Raw genomic sequence first — 23,499 nt, 5'->3', positions numbered from 1 at the left:
CACATCATTTATCTGCTGCAGTTTTTGCACTTTGTGTATATACGGTACTAGGAGTAGTCTTGTGTTTTCTTTGTTGAATTGTTGTTGTACTGAACTGTATAAAGGTGAAATGACAATAGTATTTCACTTAATTTGGTCTTCGACCCCACAGTGTCATCCAAACACATTAACCATACAGAGAAAACAGCATCTGAAAAATATTGCCCACCTTCAACTTTTCCTGTGATCTTTGCCTGCAGAAACAATCATTGATGCTTATCACATCCAGACTTGATTACTGCAGAAGAATCCTCATGGACACACCCTCAAAACTTCTCAATAAAGGCTGCCACGGATGTCTTTGTTACCATATTTCTTCCCCAACCCCCGACACAGCGAATTCATGATCCTCCTCATGTACTGTACAAAGCCCTCCACAACATGGCCCCCTCGTACGTCTCCAATCTCCTCCACCAACCCACACCAGCATGAAACCTGTGCAAAGCTGATTCAAATATTTTTCCATCCCCCAGAGGATCAAACACAGAACGTGGGCTGATATTGCCTTCTCCTTCACTGCCCCCACTATCTTGAACTCTCTACCCATTGACATTAAAGGCTGTAGAACTGTCCCCAGCTAAAAAAATACAAACATTCAAAACTTATTAAAACTCTGTCATGCCTGTATATGAAAGTATGTTTTTACAATGAAAGATTGAGAAAGACTCAAATTTGCAAACATGGAACCAATTTTTTTGGCCCTTTTGCTTGAAAAATGTTTTTGCCAATTGTCTATGTAAAGCATCTTTGAGTATCTACATATCTGCATATTGTGATAGCAGCTTCTATTCAATACTGATCTATATCACTCTATACTGTATATATATATATATATATATATGTATAGGTTACTGTTTATAGTCCACTTTATTTTAGTAATAGTAAATGTTATTGTCATTTCATGGATTAAGTCCTAATTGTTTATATACCAACACATATACAGTAGATTGACTACTCAAGAACCAAAACTTGCTGAAGTGGGAAAAAACTGCCATAACCAAAAAGGTTCTAACTGGAGCCAAACATTGCTGATTGTTAAGCTTTTACACTGTATTATATAAACATGTAATTAAAGAAAGAAAACAGCAGTTTTAGATTTAAATAAGACTAAATTCTTTTTTCTCGAAAGATGGTGCAAAGTACTGTATATGCAGTGTGGGTATCCTTAAAGTCCATAAAGCGACTCCTCATACCCAGTGGGAAGATATCTGCACTAGAACAAACATTATGAATATTTAATCACTGTCTGTAATGTTTCTGAACAGGCATTTTCATTTAAATGAGACAGTCTGTCAACGCTTTGCAAATTAGGTTAGATATTATCGTTATTTGTAACTCAGCAATCCACTGTGACAAAGCAGTTTCTCCACAAGTCATTTTCTCACATCAAGTCCCTGAGATTTTCATTTAAATTCCCTAGCTTCCCTTGTATAAATATAGCTAACAGGAAAAGGTCAAAACTGTATGCCTTGGCTAGTTTTGCCATGAATGAAAAAATATGAGAACAAGCTGAGCTGTACCTTCGTAGAGCCAGTCAGCAATTCCGTTGAAGATGACTCCTTCCTTCCCTGAAGATGTTAGCCTAAGGGAGTTACTCTTGACATCAGATTGGTAGTAGATGTTATTTTCAAATATGTAGATCTGTAGAGACAATGCACACAGTCACAAATGTTGCATGAAAAAATTAATGGTCTACAGCCTTTCAGCTTCATAACTCTAATCAGGGGTGATCCTAGGATCAGACTTTTTGGGGTGCTCAGCTCCAAGCAGACTATGACATTTATACAGGGCCTTATACCCAATGCTCTTTCTGCTAACTCCATCCTCCTCTTTCCCTCTTTGTGCTGTCTACCAAATAGCAAGCTTAACGTCCAATCACAGAATCTGTGATCTAATAATTGATCCATATTGATTTATAATGTTATTCTAATTGAGTATTGGATTGCTATGGGAAATGCAGTCAGGTAATGTCATTTTGACCTTTCTTTCCCACCTGAAATTGGTTGTTTGCTTTTGGAAAAAAACAAAACATATATCCATCTACGAAAGTACAGATTTCCTATGTAAATATACTTTCTTGTGTATTTGCCTAGCAACTATGTGTAATTTGATCATAAAAAAGTATATGGGACTTTGTAATACTTTGCTAATTAGTCATTTTATTTTAGCCATTATATGTAAACATAAAACTGAAAGTTATTTCATTTGTTTATGAAGAATAATTGCAATGCTTTATAATACTGCATCTTATTTCTATTTCAGCTCCACTTACACTAAAATATTTAAGTGCATCAGTTAACCACACACTTTCTGAGTCACAGTTTTAATGACCAATTACCCCAGTGTTCACACTCAGAACAGTCAGTATCTGTATTTACTAACATCAACTTTTCATCTTAGGCTGTTTGTGATTGTAATCTCCACCATGAAATGGTATTGCTGTCTTTTATGTGTGTGACTGATTAAAAAACAAGTTAGCATGTTCAAAAATGCAGAATTTTAGTTAATAATAGGCCAAATGATTTTATTATTTTTTTTAGTCTTGCTGAAACGAAATATGGGTGTGCTTGAGCACCCTAAAAATGGTCTAACATCACCCCTGACTCTAATTTATAATTATTTAGTAAATATATGTAAAAAATCTTACATATATTTTGGATTTTTGAATAAAATCTGTCTCTGTAATTAGTTTTTTCATACTTCTTTCTAAATGACAACAATACAGAAATGCTCCCATCATTTCTTTCTTTTCCGGGATCCAAGCAAGAAGTATAATGTTGCCTTGGAGTCAATTACTTAGCTGTGAGCCACACTTAAGACCTTTTATTTTTCACATTTCGGGAACTTTCATCCATCCATTATCTATACCCACTTATTCATAACCAGGGTCACAGGGATCTGCTGGAGCCTATCCCAGCTCTCTTTGGGTGAAAGGCAGGGGTACACCCTGGACAGGTCACCAGTCCATCACAGGGTCCTTTTGGGATCTTTTCCCTTTTAAAGGTATTCCATATTAGCTATTAGGAGTTTTTGTTTTGTAACATGAGCACACATGGCTGTATAGACAACTATTAGTGGATTAGTTTAACACTAAAGAAAACTTAACATAGTGATTCTAAAGCAAGTTCTGTGGTGTTTCATTTGATTTCAAAGTATGTATATAGTTGTAGCAGTTCGTAACAATATACAGTGGGTACGGAAAGTATTCAGACCCCTTTAAATTTTTCACTCTTTGTGTCATTGCAGCCATTTGCCAAAACCAAAAAAGTTCATTTCATTTCTCATTAATGTACACTCAGCACCCCATCTTGACAGAAAAAAAACAGAAATGTAGAAATTTTTGCAAATTTATTAAAAAAGTAAAACTGAAATATTACATGGTCATAAGTATTCAGACCCTTTGCAGTGACACTCATATTTAACTCACATGCTGTCCATTTCTTCTGATCCTCCTTGAGATGGTTCTGCTCCTTCATTGGAGTCCAGCTGTGTTTAATTAAACTGATTGGACTTGATTAGGAAAGGCACACACCTGTCTATATAAGACCTTACAGCTCACAGTGCATGTCAGAGCAAATGAGAATCATGAGGTCAAAGGAACTGCCCAAGGAGCTCAGAGACAGAATTGTGGCAAGGCACAGATCTGGCCAAGGTTACAAAAGAATTTCTGCAGCACTCAAGGTTCCTAAGAGCCCAGTGGCCTCCATAATCCTCAAATGGAAAAAGTTTGGGACGACCAGAAGTCTTCCTAGACCTGGCCGTCCAGCCAAACTGAGCAATAGTGGGAGAAGAGCCTTGGTGAGAGAGGTAAAGAAGAACCCAAAGATCACTGTGGCTGAGCTCCAGAGATGCAGTAGGGAGATGGGAGAAAGTTCCACAAAGTCAACTATCACTGCAGCCCTCCACCAGTCGGGGCTTTATGGCAGAGTGGCCCGACGGAAGCCTCTCCTCAGTGCAAGACACATGAAAGCCTGCATAGAGTTTGCCAAAAACCACATGAAGGACTCCCAGACTATGAGAAATAAGATTCTCTGGTCTGATGTGACCAAGATTGAACTTTTTGGTGTTAATTCTAAGCGGTATGTGTGGAGAAAACCAGGCACTGCTCATCACCTGCCCAATACAATCCCTACAGTGAAACATGGTGGTGGGAGCATCATGTTATGGGGGTGTTTTTCAGCTGCAGGGACAGGACGACTGGTTGCAACTGAAGGAAAGATGAATGCGGCCAAGTACAGCGATATCCTGGAAGAAAACCTCTTCCAGAGTGCTCAGGACCTCAGACTGGGCCGAAGATTCACCTTTCAACAGGACAATGACCCTAAGCACACAGCTAAAATAACAAAGGAGTGGCTTCGGAACAACTCTGTGACCGTTCTTGACTGGCCCAGCCAGAGCCCTGACCTAAACCCAATTGAGCATCTCTAGAGAGACCTGAAAATGGCTGTCCACCAACGTTCACCATCCAACCTGACAGAACTGGAGAGGATCTGCAAGGAAGAATGGCAGAGGATCCCCAAATCCAGGTGTGAAACACTTGTTGCATCATTCCCAAGACGACTCATGGCTGTACTAGCTCAAAAGGGTGCTTCTACTCAATACTGAGCACAGGGTCTGAATACTTACGACCATGTGATATTTCAGTTTTTCTTTTTTAATAAATTTGCAAAAATTTCTACATTTCTGTTTTTTTCTGTCAAGATGGGGTGCTGAGTGTACATTAATGAGAAATAAAATGAACTTTTTTGATTTTGGCAAATGGCTGCAATGACACAAAGAGTGAAAAATTTAAAGGGGTCTGAAAACTTTCCGTACCCACTGTAGATAGGTATTTTTTGTTTTTGCATTAGTACCCAGTATACAAAGAGTGCTACCTATGTCTACAAGATTCTTTCTTGACTGAAATAATAGTGATTCAAACAATGAAAACTTTCAAGAGTTATCAAACCCAGCAGAAGTAGATAGTTTGCATTACAGAAGCAGTGCTCCCCATGCTAACCTGTTTCCCTGTAGAAAAACACAATGCTTCAGTTATCTCACACATTTGTCAAAGTAAAATCCAACTCAAATAAACACCAGAGCCCATCTCTCCAAGTTACGCATTCCAAAGTTTGGAAACCAGTCTGTCTATGGCCTTTCCAAACAACCAGATGTCAGTGGCCTAAAGTCATCTTACATAAAAAATAATTAGCAAAGAGCCTCTCCCTGCACTGACACAACCAGTCAGCTGTATTTCCTGCTGTGTGACTAGAAGGTATCAAGATATCATCAGTCCAGAAGGCAGTCTGCACATGTGCTAAAAGGTTCAGAGAAATAATGGTTTAACAGCAGAGCCATTTCAAGTACATCACCTGCAAGAAGAAAGTTCTCTTTTAAAATTTGATGGCTTGTTACTACAGCTGTGGAACCAGCTGTTTGAAGTTTTATCCCTGCAGGTCAAATTATACAAGTTGTTAAGTGTTTTGAAGATCTGGGCTATGGAAACAGGAGATTCAGACAGCACTGATGTAAACTGTAAACAAAGTTAAAAAGTAATTTCTTCAGTGAATAAAAAGTAGTTCCATCCTAATTACATATGCACATTTCTGAATTAACGTGTACATTCAGGAGGCTAATGTGGAAATCTGAGAACTTTCACCATGACCTTATCTTTCATCTAAAAGATGCATATCAACAACTCAAATGAAAGACTATATCCAGCTATGTATAATCAGTCCATTGCCTCCTCTGTCCTGTAGCCTCAAGTCCAATTATTCCTGTTGAAGACACGATGAAGACATTATTCTATAACATGCCACAAACAGTGTTCTTTCAAAATAAAGCTTCAGTCATTTCCTAGAACAGCCTTTCAATTCAGATATATATTTGGAAAATAACTAATTGTTCATTGGTTAAGAAAATTAAAGTTTAAGAGGCTGAAGTTATTTGCATGGCTAATGAGATCACATACTGTTAACACCATATTTAACTTTAAAATACAGATTCTCACTTTCACAGTCAATAATAGGTGTGTAAGTGGTGAAGCAGTTTGGGGTAAGGTGGCTGGAGAGGGAGAAGAATGTGGAGCAGCCTTTAAAAGGTTCAGACAGATTCCATAAACACACTTCCAGTTCAAATTTGATTTTATAACAAAGTTCATTGCCCCTGTTCATTGTAATAAGAAAAAGGCAGGAATACAAGGAGTAAATTCATTGTTGGTCTTTTCATGAGATTTGGTACACCAAAAAATATAACATATTGGCAGTATATTTTAAATAAATAAGTATATATATTGCCAGACTATTGTCTGATTTTGTAATTTCTTCCACTGTGATAATAATCTGACTGCCTACACTCACAATGGAAAACTAAAGGACTTTTATGAGAAACAGCTGACTACATGTTACTGAAAATAGAGATGAATTAAAAATATTAGAGTAGTGATGCTGAAAAAAGGACATGAACATTCACCACAGCAAGAATGAATGGGATCAAATAAGGTTTAATTAAACACTTCTACAAACTTAACTTAGAATTGCAAAAGTAATTATTCCTTAGTGTCAGTATGTGTTCTTCATACTCTAATAAAATAATAAACAGACTTACCTAATTTATTTTCTAAATGCAACTTTTTAGCATCTTGATAAAGAAAATACACACATTTTTAAAGAACTGCTGCAGCAAAACACTTTTGAATACTGATGCTGTGCATGTCACTTGAGATGACTTCCTAATGGAGTCACATTGGATTTATGCTCAAGTGTTTCATACAAAGCACTACTACCCTTTTAGCTGTCAACAAAACATCTCCGAATCTGTCTAGTGTAGCTAAAGAATTATGATAGAAAATTTACATTTAATTCAGGTCCCCCTTATAGTGATCTTGAGTAAATTAAGAGTAGACCAGGAGATATGAAAATAGTACACCTGAAACTAAAACCACAACTGGACAAACACTTAAAAAATCTTCACAGTTTAAATACACATGCAGCAAAAAAAAATAAACAAAAAAAATTACAGCTGCTACTGTCATGGCACTTTATATCTCTGTTTATATGGCATAATGTCATCCACAGATCTGGAGCTGAAGATAAATTATGTTGTTAACTCTACAATCACAAAGCCTTCAACATTTTATTTTTCTGAAGAAAACCTGAATCAGGTGCTGTTGGACTCGAGGATATAGTGTAATAAACAAGACTACAGTACAGAGAAACAAGAGAGAGTTAATCCACCTGGACAACAAAAGTGATGTAAACTTTACTGGGTTAATAATTGAGGTCAAATATCACAAAAAATGTGGTATTCATTAGATTCACTGGTATTGAAAATTTCTAATGGATCCAGGAAAAATAAACATGATTTTACTGCCTTAATTTCAGCAAGCTTAAAAACTTATTAGCCACAAACAAGGAAAGACATAAAAAATAAGTACATTTTGAAAAAATACTTGAAATTCAATAAAGCAAGTAGTAAAGGGCAATACTGAAAGGCAGAGTGAACATGTGAAATGTTTTTCATAGTGTTCTCACCAGTTGTTGCCCTTGTATTCCCCAGGCAGCATACTGAAGGACCGAGTTCACCACCTCCGGAGGGTCCAGCTCCCAGACCTCACTAAAAGAAAAAGAAAAAAAAACAGCCAATGTCATCACTAACATTCACATTACCAAAAATAGAGAAATTAGAATACATCTGTGAAAGTTAATCCATTCTGGAAATATGATATTATGTATGATATTACAGCTGCATGAAACCATACTCTGGGTGCAATGCCATATATGTGCTGTAAAACAATTCTAATATATTTGATAAATCACTTAAGTCATTTTTCCAAGTAAAAATGACATAAAGTGAATATTTGGTGGTTTGGGGCTGCTTGGACTGACAAAATGATATTGAATTATTTCACAGTGAGCCCTGGTATATTGTGATGGTCCAGTATTCTGATGTTTTAGTGATCAACCAATTAATCAAGGAAAATCCTGGCAGAGTAATTGATGCTGATAATAGCTGCAGTATTAAAATTTAAACAATGAGCAATAAATAAAGAAACTGCCAGAGAAGAGTCCCAAAATGGTTCAATATCTGAGGAATTTCACAAATGACAACTAGAAGTTAATTTCTTTACACTCTGAAAGTTGAAGCTTACTTTCCCCCATGTAAGTGTTACTATTGACAAACTGGACAAACTTCATGAATAATGCTATTACACGGCATTCTGCACATGCTAACCATGGCTCTGCAGCATCACTAAAATTCTACAACAGAGAAAAAAATCTCACCCTCTCCCAGAGTTGGTGTCATAATCAATTAAAGAGTCATACTCTGAAGTTAGTTGACGTTTTTGACTTTAATGAAGAAGTTAATGTCTCCTGTTTCACCTAATAGATTACACATGCAGTATTTGTATTTGTTGTACTTTGTGTGTAATTATGGTGCATGGGTTGTGGCATTGTACATTTAGATGCATTATCAAACAGAGTTGAAATCTTGCAAAACGTATTTGCTTTATGTCCGTTTTGAGATGCAGTGGTGTTGAAACTGCTCTGGGTGCACTGTTACAGGGCTTCAAATGGATCAGTGACTCCCTTCCGTTTTTTACCGTGGACGTTTCCTCAGTCAGGGGCACACTGCATGGACATGTGCTGAGAACCCTGTTTTAAAAGGACACTGCCGTTCTAGTGATAGCATGACCAGATAGACCAGAATGGCACAGTTATTTTTCCTCTAATGGCAGTAATGTTTTTAGTCATCTCACTGCAATTGCTGAAGCAGACAAAAACACTTACCGTGTATGAATATTGTAGATGCTGTAGGAGGCCATATATGACTGGCGGTAAACCTGCATCAAAGAAAAAATAAGACAGACTGAGATTAAAAGATGACTGTCTAAAACATTAACAAGAGAAGCAGCTGTGCCACAAATAATGACATCATGACAAAAAATGAAAAGGAGGAAGGCATCAGACAAAACAGACTGCTGGCTGTTCACAGTGATAGAATCTGTAGACAATGCAATTTGCATGTGTGACAGCTGTGGGACGAGACATTTTAATTCCATCTGAGAAACCCATCATCACCGAGTGCCTCTGCTCTGAGGACATGAGAGAGATGGAGAGACAGAGAGACAAAGACAGCAAAAGAGAGGGAAAGGCATTCAAAGTGACAGAGGGGTGCATGTAAAGCTGTCTGAAAAGCCCCTGGAGAAGCTGTGCCTGACATGATAATAGAACTCTGATGATGGCGCGGTGACTGGGCACAGCAACAGGCCATATACTTGTATTTTATCATGAAGATGACAGAGAGGAAAGGAGAGGTATCTATCAGAGGAGGTCACTTTGATGTACCTGTAAAAATCTGTACTGCTAAATTCAGAGATACACTCACATTGACAATGGGTGAACATTGAGACACAGATCGATGAATAAGGATGGCTGAAATATCAGGAACAACCCAACATGACTGAGCTCCAATACTGGTGCAGAAGTTGTTCTAATTCATGGCTTTAACAAATTTTTCTTTTCCCAACAACACACTATCTTGGTATTAATAAAGCAAGGCATTTGCCCTATGTAAAATGGTGATTTCCAAAGCTTCTTCTGTACTATTTGAGAGTTTGTTTTTAGTCATAGTACTTCTGTGATAAATCCATTAGTACAAATGTTGACAGCTGACAACCATGGAACCATTCAATTGTTATTGAGCATACAGGTACAACTTTTAATGCAGAGACTAGCTTAAGTGTAGGCTACATATCAATGCATTCATACTGCACAGACATATATAAAATGGTTCATGTTGTCAAATTTAAACTGCCCTAGTGAGACAAGTGTAGTGTACCAAACAAAAAAGTGAAAACACCTATAAATACCTTTTCATTTTATCAAGGATGTCAAAGCAAGAAGTATTGCGTAGCACAAGTGCACAAATGAGAGTTTATACTGCTCCCTGGTGCACCTCAAGGGGCTGAGCCAGAGGCTACAAATGCTCTACATCATCTTGGAAGGTTTTGTCCAAGATGGAGTTCATTTTGGACCATTCCTTCAGGCTGTCCAGCCCAACAGAGGCTAAACCTTTTTATGTTCTCCTTTTCTTTTAAGAAGTGTACTATGCCTGCTGGCATGCTTGCTTCTCAGCACAGAGAGGCAAGAATATGACTTGACTTCCTCATTAAGTTGGTGAACTTGGTTACTGCCAGTATCACATACAGTAAATCAAAATAATTTTTCACTATGCCAGATGCAGTTTGTATAAGCAAACTGCATGAACACAAGAATTCCAAACCCAGATGTGTAATGCTGATCTTCATATACTGATGCTGACATTGAGAAGCTGTTTGGCAATGAGTTGGAAAAATGCAGTAGGTTAATCATGAGGTTACTACATAACATAATACATTAGATTATATTACAACATACAGTATTATATACTGTATATAACAATGATGTATATGATTTATAACAATTTATTCTGTCATTTAAGTCCTGTAAGAGGACCTCTGCGCTGTTTTCGGCAAAGTGAATCCACTTGTAAGTGTGTTGTGTTGTGTGTGCCGTATGCAACAGATTAGCTTTAGTCTAACACACCTAAAAACTAACTAAACTCTAAACAATTCATTAACTGCTACATTCCGGTACTAGTCAAGTACCTTTCTATTTTGACCAGTATTTATTGCTATTTCCTGACTTAGCGCTCGTTAGCCTACCGGTTAGCTTAGCTAGCTAGTTAGCTTAGCTAACATGGCCTCTCCCTCTCTCTCTCTTTCTTGCTCGGTGTGCCACATGTTTAGTTGTTCCTCTGCCTCCTTTAGCGATAATGATACCTGTACTAAGTGTAAGGTTCTGTTAGCCTCGGAGGCGAGGATCACTGATTTGGAAGCGCGGCTCCGCACCTTCGAACAAAAGCCAGCTAGCCTAGCCCCGTTAGCTGGTGTGGAGCCTCCGAGCTCAGGGTCTGTTAGCGGTCCAAGAGCAGCTCCGGAGCAGCCCGGAGAATTAGCCTGGGCGACGGTCCGACGGAAAGGTACTCCTAAGCAGAAGCCCACGGCTCATCACCTGCCTGTTCACGTTTCTAATAGATTTTCCCCGCTCAGCGACACACCCGCTGAGAAACCGACTCTGATAATTGGCGATTCCATAGTCAGGAACGTGAAAATAGAGACACCAGCGACCATAGTCAAATGTTTCCTGGGGCCAGAGCGGGCGACATCGAGTCAAATTTGAAGCTGCTGGCTAAGGCTAATCGGAAATATGGGAAAATTGTTATTCACGTCGGCAGCAATGACACCCGATTACGCCAATCGGAGGTCACTAAAATTAATGTTGAGTCGGTGTGTAACTTTGCTAAATTAATGTCGGACTCCGTAGTTTTCTCTGGACCCCTCCCCAATCTGACCAGCGATGACATGTTTAGCCGCATGTCGTCGTTCCGTCGCTGGCTGTCTAGCTGGTGTCCAGCAAACGATGTGGGCTTCATAGACAATTGGGCCACTTTCTGGGCAAAACCCGGTCTGGTAGCGAGAGACGCATCCATCCCACTTTGAATGGTGCAGCTCTCATCTCTAGGAATTTGGCCGAGTTTATTAGCCGACCTAAAGCCTGACAATCCAGGGTGGGGACCGGGACGCAGAGACTAAAACAGAGTCAACTCTGAGTCTAAAACGCCTCTCTGCAGTTTCCTTAGTGCCGTCACCCCCCAAACCCCATAGAGATTGTGTCTGCCCCTCGAACATATAAATCAAATAAATCAGAAGTTAACAGAAGAGGAGTTATTTAGATTATTATTATGTTGTATATGTATGATTAATTAATTAATTAATGATTAATGATGAACAATCATGTTGTTTCAGTTTTCATTTGAAAACTTAACTTTCAATATAAAACATGCTACCGTACATGTGGCATTAACTAACATACTAACATATGCAGTCTGATTAAAGATAGTGACAGACAGCATTCAGTGCACTCATTTTAACTGCATATTGGAGTGACTGACAGACAGAAACATCATGTTTTTTTTCTATTAAATATTGTATTAAATAATGTCCCATACATTTATTAGACTAAGGATATTTTTAAGTCACTTTGATTTAGAAAGGTTTTTTATTTTTTCATTTTTATTTTTTTAACTATTGAAAGTGAATCACAGCACCCACATAGTATATTCCATTGTCCAGCCTCATAGCTGTGTTATTTATAGCAGTGCCGCTGCTCCTCTGCTCCTCCTTCCTCGTGCATCTCTTCCCTCTCCTTCTGTGTCTATCATCTTGCTGCTACCACTTCCTTGAGCCATCCCCTCGGCTGCCTGCTGCCAGCATGCCGCTGCTTCTGCCGATGATAATTTTCTAGATGCAGAGCTTCTGCCACTGTAATTACCTCTCAGGTCGAGATGCCTTTTGTTCCTTCCTTAAAGACTTTCTGTTAAATAAAGACGTTGCTCATTCAGATCTGCGTGCGGATCTACTCTCCTCCTGTCTGACAACCACCAGGAGGAGATGTGTTTTAAAATCATCTAATCACCAGTTACACCTCTTGTTTTAGGTCACTTGTGGTTGCGCCTTCATAACCCCCAAATTGACTGGGCCCAGGACAAGCTTACTGGATGGAGCTCCTACTGCCACGGCGTCTTGTCTCCGCTCCGCCCTTACCCCGTCCAAGGCGGCTGACTTCCCACCTAAACCGCTGCCTAATCTCTCTTTGGTCCTGGACTGCTATCATGATTTAGCCATGGTTTTTGATAAGGATCAAGTGTTGTCTCTCCTTTCTCATCGTCCTTATGACTGTGCCATCGATTTCCTCCTAGGAGCCACACTGCCCTCTAGTAGGATGTACAATCTATCTTGCCCTGAGAGGGAATCAATAGAAAAGTACCTCAGAGAGTCCCTAGCATCAGGAATAATTAGGCCCTCATCCTCCCCAGTTGGCTTTGGGTTCTTTTTCGTTGCAAAGAAGGAGACATTGCGGCCGTGCATTGACTATAGGGGCATCAATGACATCACGATGAAGAACTGCTACCCCTGCTGTTGCTGACCTCAGCATTTGAGGCCCTGCAGGGGGCGACAGTCTTCACTACGCTTGACCTATAGCAATGCCTATCATCTCATTCACATCAGCGAGGGCAACGTGCTTAGGGACTTCGTCAACCAGTGCATCTTCGTCTACCTGACGACATCCTGATTTTCTCTTGCACTGTGGACAAACATACCACCTACGTGTGCCAGGTGTTGCAAAGGCTATTAGAAAATTGTTTGTTCATCAAGCTAGAGAAGTGGGAGTTCAGTCACCCCAGGGTCTCGTTCCTCGGGTTTATCATTGAAGCGGGGCGAGTGGGAGCCGACCCAGCGAAGGTCCGCATGGTGGTCGACTGGCCATGACCCACAAGCTGGCGGGGGCTCCAGCAGTTCCTGGGGTTTGCGGACCTTTACCACTGGTTTATCCGCAACTATAGCACCATAGCCCAACCACTAACCCGGCTTACCTCTGTCAAGGTCCCCTTCAGGCTGAGGAGGCCTTCCTAGACCTCAAACAATGGTTTACCTTGGCCCCTATCCTTGTCCAACCAGACCACCACTGGCAGTTCATCGTGGAGGTGGACGCCTCTGACGTCAGAGTGGGTGCTGTCCTCTCCCAATGCTCAAAGACAGACCACAAACTCCACTCCTGTGCCTTCTTCTCCCGTCGACTCTCCCCCGCCGAGGCTAACTACAAAATGGGAAACCGGAACTTTTGGCCATCAAGCTAGCCCTTGAGGAGTGAAGACAGCCTTTTGTCATCTGGCCAGACCATAAGAAGTTGGAATACCTCCAGGCGGCCAAGAGACTGAACTCACGCCAAGCACGGTGGGCCCTGTTTTTCAGTAGGTTTGACTTTACTGTGATCTATTGGTCTGGCTCCCGTAACCTCAAACCTGACACCCTCTCTCGTCAATTCTCTCACTCCTGTTCAGAGACACTTCCGGAACCCATCCTCCCTTCTCATCGTGTAGTGGCCGTGGTGACCTGGGAGATCAAGGAACAGTTTAGGGCAGCTCAGGGCCAAAAGCCTGACCCGGGCCTCCTAATAACCTGTATGTTGCCAGTCCCTTGCATTCGCAGGGTCTCCAGTGGGCCCATGGCTCAAAGATTGCCTGTCACAAGTGCATGGTTCAGACCAGGAACCTCGTCAGGTGGAGGTTTTGGTGGCCCACCATGGATGCCGACATCTGGGGTCACGGCCTGCAGTACTTGGTGGACTGGGAGGGTTACGGCCTGGAGGAACGAACCTGGGTGTCCAGGTCGGCCATGCTAGACCAGAACCTGGTCCAGAATTTCCACCTGCCATAAAAGCCTCGGGTCTTCAGCAGTCAGATTGCCAGTTTATCAGTCTACCTTTTCGGTAGTAGCTAACACACGTCCTGTGCTCATCTCATGCTACAACCTTTCTAACTGATTTATTTCCTCACACAGGTTGCCTTTCCCTCTTCTGCCCCAGCCGTCTCCTACCTGCGTGCCTTCAGCCTCCTGGCGATCACCACTGCCACCTGCCAGCAGCATGCTGCTACCACTTTCTCATGCCATCCCCTTGGCTGACTGTTGCCAGCATGCCGCTGCTTCCCTATGGAATTACCTCTCAGGTTGAGACGCCTTTCGTTTCTTTCTTAAAGACTTTCTGTTATATTAAGACTTTGCTTATTCGGATGTGCGTGTGGGTTCTCCTCCTTTATATTCATATTATATTGATAATATGAATAGTCAATGTGAGTTTATAGTTAGTTTTTTGTTTACATATTTCTATTTGAACTTAGAAAGAGGTTTGTACTAGAAATGCAAACAGTAAAATTTTGTGTTTATACAGTAAACAGGTGTGTTATTTGTATTTGGCTTGTTCAGTACGCAAACATTATACACATCAGAATCAGAATCAGAATCAGAATCAGAATCAGAATGAGCTTTATTGCCAAGTGAGTGTGCACACACACACACACAAGGAATTTGTTTTGGTACAGGGGGGGGGGGGGGGGTACTCCAGTGCAAACAGACATAAATACAAATGCTACAAAGGGTCAAACAGTAAACATAAATGCTACAGAAATGCTACAAAAAACTAAAAGACTAAGAGAAAAATGCACAGATAACCTGAGAAACAGGATGAAAGGGGAACTAATTGGTGTGCAAAGAGCAAGAAGGTGCAAGTGTCATAGTGCAGGTGGTGGAAGGGAATGGTGGAGAGCTACGAGTTTAAGAGTTGGATGGCCTGAGGGAAGAAGCTTCCTTTGTGCCGGGCTGTCTTGATGTTTGGAGCTCTGAAGCGCCGGCCAGACGGTAAGAGCTGGAAGAGGTGGTGACTCGGGTGGGTGGCATCCAGAGTGATTTTCCGAGCTCTTTTTCTCACTCTGGAGGTGAACAGGACTTGGAGGGTGGGTAGGGTAACACCGATGATCTTCTCAGCGGTCCGGACTGTCCTCTGAAGTCTTCGGATGTCTGATTTAGAGGCAGAACTAAACCAGACAGTGATGGAGGAGCACAGGACCGACTCGATGACCGCTGAGTAGAACTGGGTCAGCAGCGTCTGTGGAAGGTTGAACTTCTTCAGCTGGCGCAGGAAGTACAACCTCTGCTGGGCCTTCTTCGTGATGGAGTCGATGTGGAAGTTCCACTTCAGGTCCTGAGAGATGGTGGTGCCCAGGAACCTGAATGACTCCACTAGTGCCACAGTGCTGTTCATAATGGTGAGAGGGGGGTGGGTGGGGGCATTTCTCCTGAAGTCCACAACCATCTCCACTGTTTTGAGCGTGTTTAGCTCCAAGTTGTTGTGACTGCACCAGCGAGCCAGCTGCTCCACCTCCTGTCTGTATGCAGACTCTTCACCGTCCTGGATGAGACCAATGACAGTGGTGTCATCTGCAAACTTCAGGAGTTTCACAGAGGAGTCGCAGGAGGTGCAGTCGTTTGTGTAGAGGGAGAAGAGCAGTGGGGAGAGAACACACCCCTGGGGGGCGCCGGTGCTGGTGATGCGGGAGCCAGAAGTAAATTTCCCCATCCTCACTAGCTGTTGCCTATCCTTCAGGAAGCTTGTAATCCACTGACAGGTGGAGTCAGGAACAGAGAGCTGGGAGAGTTTATTCTGGAGGAGTGATGGGATGATGGTGTTGAATGCTGAGCTGAAGTCCACAAACAGAATCCTTACATAAGTCCCTGGTTTGTCCAGATGTTGCAGGATGTAGTGCAGCCCCATATTGACTGCATCATCCACGGACCGATTGGATCGGTAGGCAAACTGCAGGGGGTCCAGGAAGGGTCCAGTGACGTTCTTCAGATGGGCCAACACCAGTCTTTCAAAGGACTTCATGACCACGGATGTCAGAGCCACTGGTCTGTAGTCGTTGAGTCCTGTGATTTTTGGCTTCTTGGGGATGGGAATGATGGTGGAGCGTTTGAAGCATGCAGGGACTTCACACAGCTCCAGTGATCTGTTGAAGATCAGAGAGAAGATGGGAGCCAGCTGGTCAGCACAGGTTCTGAGGCATGATGGTGAAACCCCATCTGGTCCTGGTGCTTTCCTTCTCTTCTGCTTCCTGAAGAGCCGACACACATCGTCCACACTGGTCTGAAGTATCAGAGCGGGGGAGAGGGGGTTGCTGGATGGAGGTGTTAATGGTTGCTCTGGAGGACAATCAGAGCGGGTGGGGGGTGATTCAAATCTGCAATAAAACTCATTCAGATCGTTCACCAGCGTTTGATTGCCTATTGAGGAGGAGGATGGAGTCCTATAGTTGGTTATTGTCCTCAGGCCTCTCCACACTGAAGCAGAGTCGTTAGCTGTAAACTGGTTTTCCAGCTTTTTGGAGTAGCTCCTCTTAGCTGCTCTGATCTCCTTATTCAGTGTGTTCCTGGCCTGATTATACAAGACCCGATCACCACTTCTGTAGGCATCTCCTTTGGCTTTACGAAGCTGTCTGAGTTTTCCAGAGAACCATGGTTTGTCGTTGTTGTATGTTAAGAAGGTCCGGGTGGGAATGCACATGTCCTCACAGAAACTGATGTAAGATGTAACAGAGTCCGTGAGTTCATCCAGGTTTGTGGCAGCAGCTTGAAAAACACTCCAGTCAGTGCATTCAAAGCAGGCCTGTAGCTCCTGCTCTGTTTCCCTGGTCCATCTCTTGACAGTTCTCACTACAGGCTTAGCAGATTTAAGCTTTTGCCTGTATGTTGGTATGAGGTGGACCAGACAGTGGTCAGAGAGTCCTAAAGCTGCTCTGGGGACGGCGTGATATGCATCCTTTATTGTGGTGTAGCAGTGGTCCAGAGTATTCCCCTCTCTGGTGGGGCACTTGATGTGCTGCCTGAATTTTGGCAGTTCGTGGCTCAAGTGTGCTTTATTAAAGTCTCCGAGGATGATAAAAACAGAGTCCGGGTGTTGCTGCTCCGTGTTTGCGATCTCCTCAGCCAGCTGATGCAGCGCGTCGCACACGCGCGCTTGCGGGGGAATGTAAACACTGACCAGAACGCACGAGGAAAACTCCCGCGGTGAGTAGAAGGGTTTACAGTTAATGAAAAGTGCTTCCAGGTCAGGACAGCAGATCTTCTTCAACACTGTTGCATCTGTACACCACCTCTCATTGATGTAAAAGCATGTCCCACCACCGCGCGATTTCCCCGTTGCGTCTGAGTTGCGGTCCGCTCTGATCAGCTGGAATCCGGGCAGATGGAGCGCGCTGTCCGGTATGGCTCCATTAAGCCAGGTCTCCGTGAAACACAGAGCAGCAGAGTTCGAAAAGTCCTTGTTTATCCGGATAAGCAGGTGTATTTCGTCCATCTTGTTGGGTAGCGAGCGGAGATTCGCCAGGTGTATGCTGGGCAGCGCTGTCCTGAGGCCACGCTGACGAAGTTTCACCAGCGCACCAGCGCGCTTCCCGCGTTTGCGCTTTCTGAGAAGCGCAGCTGCTCCGCCAGCTAAAACGCTCCACAAAACGTCCGAATGTGCAAAAATTGGAGGAAAAATATCCTGGGAGTGCTGCCGAATGCTTAGCAGTTCAGCCCGAGTGAAACTTAATAAGTTACAGAAACAAAGTGCAGGACAAACTAACAAAAATAACAAAACAACTGGAGAGCTCCAGACCGAGGCAGCCATCCGCGGCGCCATCTTGAAGCATATACCGCGCCATCTTGAAGCATATACATAAGAATACATCTATGCAATAGGCCTACAGTGGAGTGCTGCAATAAGTTTACCATTCTAACCTGTTAGTCAAATGTTTATTTTATTTTATTTATTTATTTTCATTTTTTACTATTATACTCATTGGGGCTGAGTCCCCCTTAAATGAAAATCCTAGAATCACCCCTGATGTGTACATCTGTTGACCTGAGGTTGCACATGGATACATGATAGATATTATGATTTTTATTCAAACATGGCTATACAAAGATAGGTCATATTGTTAAATTATTCTGATGTAAATTAATTGGACATGATATTTAAACCACCATTCAATACATAAAAAACATACAGTAACTTACAAGCATCACAAATTACAGGCTCCACAATGATCATACAGCTGAATCAACACCTCTCTCATGTGACCACAGCAGACAGCTTTTGTTTTCACCAAAAAAAGCACTAAAAGTTGTATGATATCCAGCACCAAACAACCATCAAAACATCATTAGCAACTAGCTAATAATGAAGGATTTAGCTACTAGGGGTTGGTGGATCTAACAGGAAAGAGAATATTGAACTTTGACTTTCCAGGTGAATAACAAGAATGTCAATTTTGGTCTCTATCTACAGAACATGTAAACAGGCAATGGTCTACCAACAGTTTAATCATATCACCATAAAATCACTTCTGTGTTCAGAGCTTGTTTTCCACTAACACAAAACTGTCCAAGAAATCAGTTATGGAAGTACCTACAATATGCTGCGTCTACCTTAGATGTGAAATATTACATTCTATGTTTATGTTCCAGTGTAAATGAAATCTAACCCCTGCAGGGATCAGAGTATATTACTGTCTCTTTCTCCGAAGTGCATTCAGAAACATAACAGATGTTAATGAGGCTTAAGGCAGTTATAAAGACATTATACAAAGACAACAATAAGGCTTTGGATTCTAGCCTAAGCACTCATGCACAGCCCATAACAATAAGGTGGAACATCAATAACACAGACTGTTGTTCATAGTGAAAGTGAATTACTGTTTAGAGCAGAAAAGAGAGGATTCACAGAGCTCAAACTGACTCATATTGACTTTATGCAGAGTTCTCACTGCATCGAATGTAATGCAGTTGACACGAGTTGAGTGTGCTCAATATAAATATGCAAGCATTATAACAAATACTGTATGTCACTGGGAGTAGAAACTGATTCCTCAAGTGATTCTAGACACATTTTTTTCAAACTCTGACATTTTGAAACTTCCTAATTTCAGCCAGGATATATAGAACAACACTTGCCCCAGTAAAACCCTCAAATGAACCATTCATCCACTGGTGACCTGCCCAGGGTGTACCCCTGCCTTTCACCCAAAGAGAGCTGGAATTGGCTCCAGCAGATCCCTGTGACCCTAAATAGGAATAAGTGGGTATAGATGATGGATGGTTCCATCCATCCATCAGGACAGGTCACCAGTCCATCTATATGGAATCTTCCATTAAATTAGGTATAACCTTGGTATGGTGACCTTGGTTGCTGGTTTGACAAAACCTGGCCTTTTCTACACTCAAATACAATAGCACCTGTGAAGATGAGTGTAATTATTAATGATAAAGCATGGGAGTAATAACAATAATAATCTGACATATGTTTAGTCCTTACTTACTCTTAACTTTGTTTCATAAACAATTTGTGCCAGATGCCAAAAGCAGTCTACTCATTATTCATAGTTGTAGTTGCAGAGAAATGCCTCTTTTACCTTCTAATTTTTTTTTATTTTGTTACAAGTTGTAGTAAACTTAAGGCATTTATGAACAAAAAAAACCTGCAAAGATGCAGAGGCACTTGACTTTATTCCCTTGACACAGACTTTACTCTTTAAGTTAATGTCTTAGCACAAGCTACCTTCTCCAGAATTCAAAGCACCAAATAAATCATATCATATAGGCTACAGTTAGGTACAATTTTGCCTCCACAACAGATGAAGATGATAGAAATGAAGCTCACTGGCCTGATGTTCTTCAGGTACATGTAGTCTTCTAATAATCTGAACAGCCAAAGTCAGATGAAAAGGTCTGTGTGTCACTAATGTGACTCTGTCAAGTGATAATTAATATCTGCACATTTTAATAGGTATTTTCTCCTACTGCAGGTATAGGTTAGGTGCATGTCTACTTCAGTCAGGTGTCATGTGAGTTGCTGCTAAACAGGAATATTTTTCTTATTAGATAAATCATGTCATTTTGGAGGTATAAGACTACTATTTCAGTGTGGTTCAGGATACTTGAATATAGCGCATCACATTCTCTGATTTGAGGTTTACTTTGCAGATAAAATGTCATGTGGAAATGTGCATTTTAAATACCTGACAATCCATGGTACTCCATCACATTCATCTTCTAAATCCCATATTCAAATAACACAGTCCTGCTTATTGATTTGAATCATTGCTTGTAATGGCCTAATGCAACCAGAAATTCTAAAAGGGATAAGGTTGGCTTGAATAATCTCTGACAATGTAGTTCTATGATCTCACACTACATCTTATCATATTGTTCCAGCCTTTGTAAGATAAAGAGCAGTTGTATATTCACAGTTGGATGACAGATGCTTTGTGATTGAAAACATTGCTGAATAAAAAGACAGTTTTTTGTTGTTTTATTTCCATGTGATTTTGAATTTCATTTGCTGTGTTGACTTTATTTTTACAGCTCTCCCTCCTCCCTTTGTTTATACTGTATGGCTTACAATATTCTGCACGTACTGTACAGTCAGAGTACAATAAACGTGCCCAAGAGTATCCAAATGCCACCATTAGGAACACGTGTTATACTTTAACAACAAAAATCACAAAACATGGTGTTTGTACTTTGTTGGCATGATTGGAGAATGTTATTGTTACATATACATAGTCAATAGTGAATATCATCATTCACTGTAGCAGTTACCATTCAGACAGACTCATTTCAAATGTATTTACAGACAAACAGAATAAAGATATACTGTTCTAAGATGCAGGCAGTTTTTCCTCCCATAAAATTATACATCAGTAGGATATGTGCCTGCTTCTACAGGGTGCGCTCAATTGAGCCAGCAGAAATTCTTTGTCTCGTTTTCCCTCTATTTCTGGCAGTACATCTGTGATTCCCCACTTAGCTTATTCGTTCTTTCATCGACATTTCAGGTTTGAGGTACAGCAATGGAGTGAACTCATCTCAAAAAAGATGGAGTACAGTAAATGAGTTTTAAGACAACTGCACTGGAATTATTCTATACTCTCCAAAGGCAAATTTGGAGGACAATGGTTTTTTCAGAAACAGGCAGAACTCTTGTGCCAGTGTAGCAGAAAAATTCAATACAAATGCAAGTATACAATCTATTTTTCTTCATGTTTATTAAAAAAGAAACAGAAAATATGCATATTAAGACAGGGCAGTATATGTAAGAAATGTCTCCCACCAGATTCAAATTTGGTCAGTAATATCAGAAAGACAGAGGTGGGAAGTAACGAATTACAAATACTAAATTACCATACTTATGTAGATTTTTCAGGTATCTTTTTCAGGTATTTATTTTTCTGACGACTTTTTACTTTTATTCCCTACATTTAAACACAAATATCCATACTTTCTACTCCTTACATTATCGAAACAGGCTTGTTACTTTATCAACCTCCACGGATGACAACACGACGTAAAAGACATAACTAACAAGGGAAATCCAGTGAGTGTACAGTTTATGATAGAGAGAAAACTTGCAGTGCGACATGGAGGAAGAAAGGGATCAGGGAGTGTTGGCGAGTCAGACGACAATGCAGCAGATTCGGAAAAGCAAGGCGTTCCCCATCCATGGTCGTATTTAGAAGAACTGTTCAAGAGTGATTCATGGTGAATGTGTTTTGTTTCCTGTACCAGCACTGTGCAGGTTGTTAACAAAAGAAGAGGAATTTCCTTTTTTTGTGTCGAACTTTTTAGTTTTGTGGAGTTATCAAAAGATGTATTGTGTATCATTGATGGCAAAAAAACATTTTTACTTTTTACTTTACTTAAGTACATTTCAGACCCTGTACCTTATTACTTTTACTTGAGTAAAGGTGTTGAGTCAGTACTTCTACTTTTACCAGAGTCTTTTTTTATACAAGTATCTGTACTTTTACATAAGTATAGAATGTGAGTACTTTTGCTACCTCTGCAGAAAGATGTCCTAAGACGACATAAAACACTTTAAAATATATGGGGAACATCACTAAGCTACACTGATTTGCACTACAAGCACATTACAAGATGTGAGAAGTCTACTGGCTTGAAAAACACGTCTGTTGTCGGCAGTGACAAAGAGAAATCCAAGAGATTATGAGCTTTTATCAAGCTTAATCACTCTCACATACAGATGTTGTCAGATAATCCTACAGATAGATGAAGCTACAAGTGCTTTCTCAACACCTTGTAACAGAAGACTCCTTCACTCACATAAGGGAAGATCCATAAAACAGTTAAAACCTATTATATTAACTCCAATTACAAAGGCGGAAATACAGAACTTGTCAAGTTCTAAGCATGCATGGGATCAAAGTGTATATGTGTATGATTAGGGGGAAACTCATTTACTAATTTTAGAGCAGATCCAGGTCCTTTTGTTATTCTTTTAATCATTCATTATGTTACCATTAACTATGAGCACAAACGTCATGGTACAATTCATAGATCAAAGTCTGGGATTAATTGCACAGAATGTGCACCATTTGGAGGCAACAGAAAATTGTTTAATACATGATGACTAGACATGACTTCATATACCAATTCCCCATTACTGTGCAGTGCCAAGGTTTTGACACATAACTGATAAAAGGATTTGCCTTTATATGTTAAACATTAGGGTGATCACAGGTACGTGTCGAAATGCATTACTTTAAATCAAGCCACAACAGAGTAGGCATGGGCCAATTACCGGTTTCCGGGGTAAACCGCGTTTTGGAAAAGTCATGGTTTCAAAACGACTAAAATCTTCCATTATACCATTTCTACGGTATGCACAGTTTTTTACACGCAGTCAAACTGCAGGAATCTCTCAGGTTGTGTGCAGCAAAGCGTAACGTCTCACACGACCCCTCTCCCGGTTGGTTGATGCCAGCAGTCATAGTCACCTGTGTGTAGGATGGCCAAAGGAGGTGAATCCCTCAAAACGTTTCCCGCGTCGAAAAAGACGAAGTCTGAAGTATGGGAATTTTTGGGGTACCGAAAACATTCAGATGGCTATGGCTTGGAGGAGTACTACCTTGTATATAGTACTAGGTATGTACATTGTAGTTGTGAGCCATAAGTGCATCACCATGCTGTTACCATTTATGTTT

General features: G+C 41.0%; 1 protein-coding gene across 1 annotated transcript in view; it reads right to left on the bottom strand.

Moving 5' to 3' along the window:
• Positions 1 to 23,499, bottom strand: part of dpp10 (dipeptidyl peptidase like 10) — a 219,841-nt gene that overhangs the window by 35,752 nt on the left and 160,590 nt on the right. Inside the window, exons 6-8 of the mRNA XM_026295426.1 lie at positions 8,808 to 8,860; positions 7,551 to 7,632; positions 1,560 to 1,680 (exon numbers count right to left, since the gene is read on the bottom strand). Coding sequence (XP_026151211.1) covers positions 1,560 to 1,680; positions 7,551 to 7,632; positions 8,808 to 8,860 — 256 coding nt within the window. The remainder of the gene's footprint in view (positions 1 to 1,559; positions 1,681 to 7,550; positions 7,633 to 8,807; positions 8,861 to 23,499) is intronic.

This window comes from Mastacembelus armatus, chromosome 21 (assembly GCF_900324485.2).
Source record: "Mastacembelus armatus chromosome 21, fMasArm1.2, whole genome shotgun sequence".
NCBI lineage: Eukaryota > Metazoa > Chordata > Actinopteri > Synbranchiformes > Mastacembelidae > Mastacembelus > Mastacembelus armatus.
Note: the sequence above shows the minus strand (reverse complement) of the source record. Positions and strands in the feature narration are given on the sequence as shown.